This window comes from Temnothorax curvispinosus, unplaced genomic scaffold (genome assembly GCF_003070985.1).
Source record: "Temnothorax curvispinosus isolate PA1 unplaced genomic scaffold, ASM307098v1 QBEX01016234.1, whole genome shotgun sequence".
Classification (NCBI taxonomy): Eukaryota; Metazoa; Arthropoda; class Insecta; order Hymenoptera; family Formicidae; genus Temnothorax; species Temnothorax curvispinosus.
The window spans coordinates 1-10,570 of record NW_020226014.1 but is presented as its reverse complement, the minus strand read 5'-3'; the positions used below and the strand labels follow the sequence as shown (position 1 = coordinate 10,570).

The window sequence follows — 10,570 nt, the reverse complement described above, 5'->3', positions numbered from 1 at the left end:
AATCGGTGTTTATCACGCATGACTTTATTTATTGTTATGTCTTTATACCTAAATTTTATAGATTCATTGCGTATACGACAACCTTGTTTAACCAAAGTTACCAATTATTAAAAAGGTTCATTTTAGAGCTAATATTAGCATTTATAAAAAAATGAAGGGAAGTTTTAGAAGTTTTGCTTCTGAAGAAAATATTTACTGCTTCCACGCTTTCCTTACGTATTCAATAAAAATAAGACGCCTTGATGTTGACAGGAAATGAATTTGGTTTGTTAAACGATGATTAAATTACATCATTAGTCATTAGGTAAACAATTGCTTTATGTTAACATCGATACCAATTGCTACTCAAAAGTAATCCGTTATAATAACGTTATTTTTTATTCGGAATTCTTTTGAGTGTTTGATAAATAATTATTAAAATAATTAACAAGCTCACGCAAAATGTTATTTCCATAGCGGCGTATGAGATGTTCATAGAAGTAGCGTGAGCTAAATCTCGACGCACAGTGCGCACATTTGAGTAAAACGCGGCTATAAAGATGTTAAATTATGCAGCTTTGTTGACAACATTTTCAGATTGTGTCTAATATTTTTACAGCTTCGTGTATCGTAGTGATCTCGAATTCTAATATGAAATTTCTCGATGTGCATTCTTCGTGAACTCAAATAAATTGTATCACGTGAACACTTCATGTTTGCGAGATCCGTTTCTCTGTCTCTCGCAGTTCCTTTCCCACAAGGCGTTAAATTAAGTCACCGATTGCCAAGAGAAAAGAAAGAAGTAAATCAATCGTGATCGTTGCATCGGTCTCATCGTTAGGAGAATATTAATTACATGAAATTTATGCGTACTACGACGTAACTTGAATGCATGTGAGAATGTGTATATACATCTCGTATATGTATATGTACAGACATATGTGTGTGATGCATATATCTGTATTTATATCGATAATAAGATAATTCGATAAAAATGAAATATCCTATATACATCTGTGTGTATATGTATGCATAATATATACGCGTATATACGTACATGCATATATACATAGTGAACAAAAGTAATTATATATACATAAATGAATAAATAGATTATATATATTTACCTGATATACGAGAGGAGCTAAGAGGAGAAGAACAAAAATACAATTAATGCTCGCGGGCGAGTTTTAGCGCGATATTATAACGTTATTATCGATATTACATTATACGATATTACGATATTGTGTACGGATGAAGCGTGTATAATTATGTGTGTAAACGTATCGATGGAAATCTCACACGCGCATTGCGGAGGAGGTGTACTGATTTATTGCTGTTGTTCAGTGGCGGCGTATTTATTTCCTTTGCGCGATCGTATTTAGAGTTGATGATATTTGTTTCGCGACGCTAATACGAGAATTATCTCGAAACAGATCGAACGCTTGTTCGTACTTGGTCAGGAATATTTATCGCGATTAGATTAATTCGAAATAACTTTATCACTTTTGCATTTCGCGAAGAAACAAAATAATTGATGTTTAAATTAAAATAATAATTTTTTTTACGTCTTCCTATAATTAGAAATTATCGCACTGTAGTAATTTATTTATAGTTAAATAGCGTTTGAAATAAATATATTAAACTTTTAACAAAACTTTCGAAAAAATTTTATTCCTGATCAGTTTGTTTCATTTAGTGATTTCGGCGCTTTTGACATGCTTCAGAAAAAGTGTAAAAAGATACTTGATATTTAATTGATGCACTAGTATCTAGTGCATATTATTCTGGCCGCAGGCGTATTGATGTGCAAAAAAAAAAAATACAAACCAGTTCTTTCAGCTCTGTAGTCTGTACAGTTAGAATGTGTATGTTTTCAGATATAATCCTTCGATTCTATTGAGTTATATATATGATAAGCATCCCTATATGAAATGCGATCGGAAGGATTAAATCTGAAAAAGGAAACCATTATAGAACTGCTTATGTATACGATCATCGCGATATATGTAAGCGTGTATTATTTATATTACGAGTTGAAATTGTTGCAAATCGTACTATAAAACTCACCGTCGCTGAACAAAACGAGCGCGAAGAAAAGAATATATATATATAAAAGATACTATCGATACATGGTATCAGTCATTCCATTCGATTCCAAGATGTCATAAGTTATGTTACAGAGAGAGAAGCATAATTGTAAGTAAATCTACTAGGTCGATCGCTCGGCGAGTATAGCTTGACTGTACGGTCGATCGTTAGTCTTTTTGTAAATGAGAGTAAGTGAATGAAAATGGATAATATACATAGCTGTATATGTATATATTATATATATCATTGCATCAGCATGTGACCGGCTGCTCTCGTGGCTGCCTCCTATATATATTTACAATGTCGACGAATAAAGGAAAAACCATCATTCTGCCGGTGACGAAGAAATATTTGACAAAAATCCCTCTCTATATTATTATCTTTTTGTAATTAGCAGGAGATAAGCAAGTTATATTTCAGATTTAACGTTGGCATAGTTGTAGAGCTATGATTTTAAAGAGAGAGAGAGAGTTGAGTAAACTCCAAGAGTTGAAATAAATTTTCGACTGTCATTCTGCGACAACCTGGGCACATTGAAATAAGAACTGAAATTTTTCGTGTTAAAAATTATTTTTCGATTTATTTTTGCAGATTAGTCTAGAAATGGAAAAGTTTTAATATATTAAAATTTTAAAAATGTGATTATACCACTTTGTTATCAAAAATACTTTGCCAAATCTTAATTAGCAGCAGTATTAATTTTTCGCATATTGAGATATATTACACCATTTAACGGTGTTGTCAAGCTTGTTGTCGGATCAGCTATCATCGGTATCATAGTCTTTTCGCACGGTGTCACTTCATATTTACTCAAGATTTTAATGAGCGTTAGCTTTATCACTAAAAGCCCGAAGCGATTGCCTGCAAAATGCCATAATAATGTAATATAACTTATCACATTATTCTAACAAAAAATAATTTGTGATTTTACTTTGTTATTTCATAACTTTTCAATTAAAACTGTCAATTCTATAATTATATTTTCTATAATTAAATTTGATTTCCTATACACACCTATACACACATGTGGGCCTTCTCCGAATGGGAAATAAACGCATGGCGGTCTGTTACGTTTGTTCTCCTCATTGAATCGCTCCGGATCGAACTTGTGAGGCTCGGGGAAATATTCTGGATCATAGTGTAGGCCAAGCATCGGGATGTAAACTGGCGTGCCCTTCTCGAGTACGAGATTAGAGTTCGGTACTTCGTAAGTCTGCATTGTCATGCGATTCAGAAATCCTAGTGACGGATACTTTCTCAAAGTTTCCGATACCACCATATCCAGATAAGATAGCGACCTGATCTAGTAAATAAGTATTTTTCTTATATATCGGAGATTTGATAAGTTCAAAAACTTGTTCAGAAATAAAATCGATAGACGAAAGAAGTATTTGGTTCGGTAAAAGTGTCACCTATATTTGTGTAGTGCTTATCACAAAAATTATTTGACGGAGCAGCATACTTGCATACCATGTCGTATGTGATTTCTCCGTCGGAATCGTTGAGCGCCTCGAGTATTTCTTTTCTTAGTGTACTTTGAATTTCAGGTTGCAATGCGAGTTCGTACAACGTGAGAGCAATCGGTATTGCGGAAGTATCGAAACCAGCTGCGAAGAAACTGGCCGCTTGTGCCATGAGATCATCCCCATCGAATTCTAAAATTTAATTAATCTGTTAGAGTTTGAAGACTTTTGATACTTACTACAATTAAATTCGTTTATCGTGATTATCGATCAAACTTGTCGGTTACTCTGATGTTGTTATCGCAAGCCGTTATATTACACATCTTTATTTATTCTTATATATAAGCTATATAAATATAATTATTTCACTTACTGAAGCCTTCAACCTCTTCATCGCTATTGTTCTTCTTGAGCTCGATCAAAATATCGATGAGGTCGTATCTCTTCTCGCCAGATTCCATGCGTCTAGTGATTGTTTCCGAGAAAATTTTGCGCAGAAAGACGGTGGTCTCCTCACCGAACAATTTCAGATTAGCCATACGAGTTATACCCGGAAGGAAGAACATTGCAAGCCATTCCCAGCCGCGCACGTAATTATTTTTTATCATCATTTTGCCATATCTGCGGAAATCAGTGTTCGGATCTTTGAACGTGTTCACGTCAAGTCCAAAAGCAGTATTGCAGATTACATCCATAGTTAATTTGGAACTCACATCCCTTACGTCCATTATTTGTCCCTTATCTGCCGGCAATGTCATCAGTTAATTCAATCTGTTTAGCTGTAGATATCTACTCTAATTCTCGCATTTTTATTATCACGAGCAAACATCTTCGTGTGTACAATAACATAAAATATTTTAATACTACAAAAACTTTACAGATGATTGTATAATAGTTATAGTCACAAACTTCATCTTCTTTCTACATTTTTTATTTCATGAATGTTCAATATATGCGTATACTCCAACTTACCATTCAATTTTAATGAGTCAAGATATTCATCTAAATGCTTCCCGCATTCTAGCATCAGGCCAAACATTTTCTTCAGTCTACTGGATGTGAAGAAAGATGTCAATTTCGTTCTTATAATTTTCCAAGCTGGATTTTTAAGGAAGAAGAGAGTGGCGTGACCAATACGATCATTTGGATTGCCCGTGGCGTATCGATCGAAGAAAATATTAAAGTCTTTTATCAAGACGTGCTTAATGAGTTCGTGATCGCGAAGCAACAAGAAGGGCTTGTCAAAAATGTAGAAACCTATATAAGGTTCGTCTTTCGCTCGCTCGTAGAGATCTTTTAGGAAATACGACGGGGGTTTCTGTAGAAGTAGACATTCCATAAAATTGCCCACGAAAGGTGTGGGCGGTATTTCCAGAACGCCTCGTTTTTTCCAGTACTTGAAATTGCGAGTCATGTAAAGGTAAGCGATTATAATGAGAATTGTTAGAATTATTATGCCATCCAGGGTCCAGTACTCCGTTATGAGCGCCATTTCGCAGCTTCTCTATAAAAATATTTTTTTTTGTATTTGTATAATTAAAGAAAATGTAACATTTTTATAATTTACGAGATTGAAAAGACATATTAGCATATCATTGAGAAAATAATGGTTAATCGTAAAAAATATGTGCTCGAAAGCTGCGCAGGCATATGGCAAAAAAGCTACGCAACGACAATATAACCAATACGATAACGAAACTGTCGTTAAGAGTTATAGAATAGTTTTACTGGTATATGGTTGAGTAATTTATATCATTATATATATCATTGCATTAAATTATGATAACAAGCAGTACTCTTTTGCTACTTGTAGTAATTTTTTTTAGTATTAAATTGTGTGTTAAGACTTATATACGAATCAGAGAAGAGACTTATGTAACCAAATTATATAACAAAATTTAATACAACAGTTTTAAAAATAAAATTTTAATTAATCTCCTATTTTCAAAGTCTGATAATTTTGCTGCGTTTTTTCACATATACAGAAAGAATTATCAAATCAACACTGATAAACTTGTACATACTCAGCAATATATAATCTTGAAATGATATTATATTGCGTCAATTGCAGAAAACTGGCTCGAATAAAGTCATTTATATAGTTAAATGAAGTTTTATACAATTCAACCAAGAAAAAGAAGTTGAAATGAAAAGTTGAAATAAAAAGTTGTTTTAATTAATTATTGTCTAAATTATATTGATTTGTTTTATGAATCACAATATACACACACACACATATATATACATATATATATATATATATATATATATATATATATGACGATTAATTAAAACACATAATACATACATATACGCGCGTTGAATAAAAACGCGAATTTATGAATTCTGAGATATTTAAGTCTTACGTTCAAATCGTAATTATAATGAGTACTCGGCTTTTCTCCTTAAATTAATCGATCAATTATTTAAAAACAGAAATATTCAAGTGATATAGCATATTGTGGTAGAATCAAGCGTATTTTAGTTGAACGACGTAATCCATTCCAGTTTAACGACAAAGATATTATTATAATTATTAATTATTGTTTTTTACTAAAATCACAAACGATCACCGTGAGTTTACTGTTTACACGAAATAGTAACACAAGGCCTAAAAATAAGTTTACAAAAATAATTACTAATTAATTACGGTCATTTTATACAAAAAAAATTATATTTATAAACTATGTTGCAACGACGGTTAACTATATAGGGAGAATTATCTAAAACTATAATATTTCTTATGACCAAAAAGAAATTACTACTAATAATTCCAAAAACCAACGGAACAATAAAAATAAAGGCAAAAGACTCACGACCTCCAATTTTTAAAAAGTGCTCGTAAATATCACATGCGATGTTTTTAAAACGAGCTATTTCGTACATCTGACTAACACGATAGGAGCAACTTACACTATAAAAAAGAATATTCCACTCAATTTATTAAACAAGATATAAGCTTTGTGATAACTTACCTGTGTGACTTCTACTTCTAGCCCCGGTCTCCCCTTATACTGCTCTGACGCACTAAATAGTAACGTTCTTAAAGCCTGAAGATATACTACGCAATCTCTTTGTTGTAATAATTAAGTACGCATGCTCATTTCTCCCTCTACTGAAAACGAAGTTGCTTGTTACTAAAGCCCCGGACACACACTTCTTCGTAACAGTAACAGTAAAGTTTCGACCACGCGCGTTGCTCGATTTGAGAACGCACGGCTGTACGTGTTACGAAAAAGTGTGTGTCCGGGTCCTAATTGTTACTAATTGCTTGTCCGTCTTGATAAAATAAAAATAAGTTATTTTTAAAGACTTCTCTGTTATATAAAAATTTTTGAAATATAACATATATACCACATATACGGAGAAACCATTTATTGGCGCGTAAACGTAAAAACAATATTTAAATTTTTATATTATAATTAATATTATAAATAAAAATGTAGAAAAATTATTAAACGCTATTGAGAATTAACGCATAATTAACCAATTTCCTAGTGTGTTATTGATTTATGGTGCAATAAACATAAACACGCTAGTTTTAACATTGCAGAAAACAAGTTTAAAGTTAAAACTAAGTCTTGTGCTTGCTCTATTTGACATTTATAATTTTATATTTATAATTGCAATTCTTGTGCGCGCTGTTGCCGCCGCACAGTCGGGCGACACCTCGAACGCAATTGGCTCGTAAGTCGAGCCCCCAGATCTGGCCAATCACGTCCCGCCGACGCGGCGGATCGATACGGCTCGGCGGCGTACATACTGCCACCGCGCCACCAGTGCGTCCGCACTAGCCGCGCGACCGTTGAACTAAAATTGCGTGTCTCGATAATCGGCGTGTTTTCGGCGTTGATTCTGACGATGAGCGGACTTGCCAGTTGCTGCCGTAGACGCTCGAAGTACTGTTACCTGCGTGAGTGACTGAGCTATCATTCTCCCGAGGAATTTCGCACGGGTAGGAAGTGATTGTGCTCCGGGAACGCGCCTGTCACCGTGCTTCGTGCTGATTTCGGAACGCACTCGTTTCAGTGATTGGCATCCCTGCTTCCTCGTTTCGCGGGCCGCGGGAATAATTGCTACGCGAGTATCGCGCCGTGTGTGTTCAACAATTTACGAGTGTATAAGAGGTGTCTGTCGGAATAATGAATAACGTGTCGCGCGAATCGCTCACTCGAGACGTCGAGGCGAAGGTATGTGAACGGCAATTGTGAACGATGTGCAGTTTCGCTGTGACATTCGCGGTCGTGATAGTCGCTCGTCCCGCCATGTCTGGACTCGCGAATCGCGAATGTGCGCATTCATTTATCTCGCGTCGTGCTTCGAACGCTGTGTGCCGGAATTGTCGTGTCGTGTGATTTATCTCCGATTCTCTCCGTAGGGAAAAAGAGGGCTGAGTGACAGTGCCGTATCGAATGATTCGAGTAACGGAACGCCGTGATACATCGCGCTCGTTTCGTGAATGCTTCGTAATCTCCGTGTACATCTCGCGTCGCGTAAATTAGCGGCCGGCAGTCACGATTCTTCGTCGTGCATATTAATAATGCGGTTTTACTTTCGCGAGATTTACGAATTTGATACCGTACGTGCTGTGAGTGTGATATTTAATTTCAATCAAGTGCGTGCCTTTGTTAACCGTCCGCTCGACTTGCGTAGTATCGCGCCAAGTTGCCGACACCTTGGAACATTTCGTGTCGCATTAACGTAACGCTCGGTGATGAACGCGGAACGAATCGGAGCAATCGGCGTCGCGACTCCTTCAAATTTGCACGAAAAATTGTTACCTAGCTGCTTTTGTATTACAGAGTAAAGATATGCTTCCTTCCCACGGGTACGACCTTGGCGAGGTGGGAAGGCTCAGTACTCAGTACGAGGATTTTACCCAAGCAAAACTCTTGTTCTGCTTGGATAAGAATCCAAAGACGGGGAAGCTAACGTACCCTCGTCCGCCGATTTAATTGAATGAACGAACCGCAGCCGGTTCGTCGTGTTTGCATCGGGAGTGCCGTTCAAGTAATCGGACTAGAGGACTTTTTTAAACGGGAGTGCCGTACAGTATCGCGCGAGAAAGACTTTTAATGAAATCAGTCCGCGCGCGATTGTAGTTTATCATCCGCGAGTGTTTCTCGCGAGTGTCCTGTGCGGTGAGAGGAGGAAGCCGGGCGTCCTGAGAGGAGGAGGAGGTCTGAGAGAGACATCGGGCACCGACGGAGCAACCTTGGGGTGAGTATCATTTCTCATCATTAATAATTATTTTCCATTTATTTAGATTGTTTTATCTCGATAAAGTAAAAATAATTAGAAAAAGAAAATTTATCTAAAATTTTACTCTTGTAAAGATCTTTTTCGGTAAATAGATAATTGTATTAGTAAATATTTTTATTGAAAGATAAATTAGAGTCACGTAAGAATTATCTTTTGAAATATTGATCATTTTGAAAGCTTCTTTAATTTGAATTTTATGTTTGTATGTTACAGTATCGTAGCTACGTGAATAACTCCGCCTGTTGCGCATCGGGTTAATTGGTGAGTCAGAATTTTGTTTTTTACTTAGGCAACGAATCTACGATTAATCAAAGACAGAACAAATATATCTCGGTACATGTCGAATTATGACAATAGATTATAGTATAAATTTATTATATCTCGTAGATACGTTGCCTTAAAATGGATGGGCTAAAACTAATTATGGCAAATATTTAATCTTGGTCACTTAATATTTGATGATGTATTATGCGATTGTGCTTGAGGAAATACTCGCACACTTCGCACGCATAGAGCTCGCACAGAGCTCATTATCGTTGAATTACGTTGATAAATCTTCGCGTTCTATATTAATAATTTTTTAATAAAATTTTAAATCTTAAATAAAATATTATATCGAATCAGAATTTTATTTCGCGAATTTAAATTAGTAAATTACACAGTAAATTAAATTTTCAAAATTTTGTTACGTAGATCAATTCAACTTACAATTAGAGTAATAAATATTTTTGAGAAACACAAACAAATAAGAAGTAAAGTAATACTATCACACAATTAAAGTAATGATTTTGAAAATATACAATTTTTATTTAAATCTTTTATAAAATTATTTTTGTATTATTTTTCTTGAACAAAAGAGAAAAGAGTAAAATATTATGCTATAAATAAAACTGTCTATAGATAGGGAAAAATTATTAATTAGTTAGGATTTATGTTATTTATACCTTTCTATTCCTTTCCATGTACTTAGCCAAGATTAAATATTATAAAAATCGATGCAAGAAAGCAATATATAGATATATGTATAATAAAAAGGATAAGAAATATTTTGGTTTTATTATGCAGTTTATTTTATAGAAAACGCGATATAATGGTTATTAATTACTAAAGTTTATTTTAACCGATTTTACCCTAATTTTTTGTAGCCTATCCATCTATTTTTGATTGAGAAATTGACTTTATACTAATCAAGTAATATATGACGTGAGATTGTAAATATTCTGTCGCGAGAAACGCTGAAACTTTTTAAATTATTTTAGAATTGATCGTATAATACAATTATATATTCAATTTTGCATGCAGTAATATATGTATATGAATATGTTAACAATAATTTTGGTAGAAAATGAAAAATATAACGAGATATATTTATATCGATACAAAAGTTTATAAAGATTTGCATATATTATTCAATTAGAACAACGGGATTATTCATTAATTATAATACCACGTGTGGGGGAAGTTCTTTTTCTTGGATCTCACGTCATTTATTCTGTATATCTTATTTGATATATTTTCGAGATGCGTATCGCCTGAAAAACATGCATAATAACGCATCTTTATGTTTTCGCGGCCGGTTTTTTGAGAAATTTTTTATTCTTAATTTTTTAATTTTGTCTACATTATAAATTTTAATTTTTCGCGGGATATAATTGAGGTATTTATGTATAACGCAATTTTCATAGAACGCAAAGTAAAATTTTTTTCTGTACTTGATTACAATTCCAAATTAAACGAATAAATCACAAAGAAATGGACAATCAATATTTTTAAAA

General features: G+C 34.1%; 1 protein-coding gene across 2 annotated transcripts; it reads right to left on the bottom strand.

Moving 5' to 3' along the window:
- Positions 1–2,749: 2,749 nt before the first annotated feature.
- LOC112466471 (cytochrome P450 6k1-like) lies at positions 2,750–6,603 on the bottom strand. 2 transcript variants are annotated; one of them, XM_025034572.1, is made up of 6 exons: positions 6,509–6,603; positions 4,506–5,037; positions 3,907–4,275; positions 3,541–3,725; positions 3,085–3,373; positions 2,750–2,931 (listed from the first exon to the last, which is right to left on the bottom strand). In XM_025034572.1, the coding sequence occupies exons 2-6, from the start codon at positions 5,023–5,025 to the stop codon at positions 2,750–2,752; spliced, it is 1,545 nt and encodes a 514-aa protein (XP_024890340.1). In that variant the 5' UTR covers positions 5,026–5,037; positions 6,509–6,603. The 2 variants fall into 2 exon arrangements, with proteins under 2 accessions (XP_024890340.1, XP_024890341.1); XM_025034573.1 differs by lacking the exon at positions 6,509–6,603 and adding an exon at positions 6,350–6,373.
- Between the last annotated feature and the right edge of the window lie 3,967 nt (positions 6,604–10,570).

Coding starts and splice junctions, on each gene's coding strand:
- LOC112466471 (XM_025034572.1), bottom strand. CDS start 5,025: ATGGCGCTCATAACGGAGTACTGGACCCTGGATGGCATAATAATTCTA. Junction 4,276..4,505: donor TGACTCATTAAAATTGAATG/GTAAGTTGGAGT, acceptor CATTGCCGGCAG/ATAAGGGACAAATAATGGAC. Junction 3,374..3,540: donor GAGAAATCACATACGACATG/GTATGCAAGTAT, acceptor CTTATTTACTAG/ATCAGGTCGCTATCTTATCT.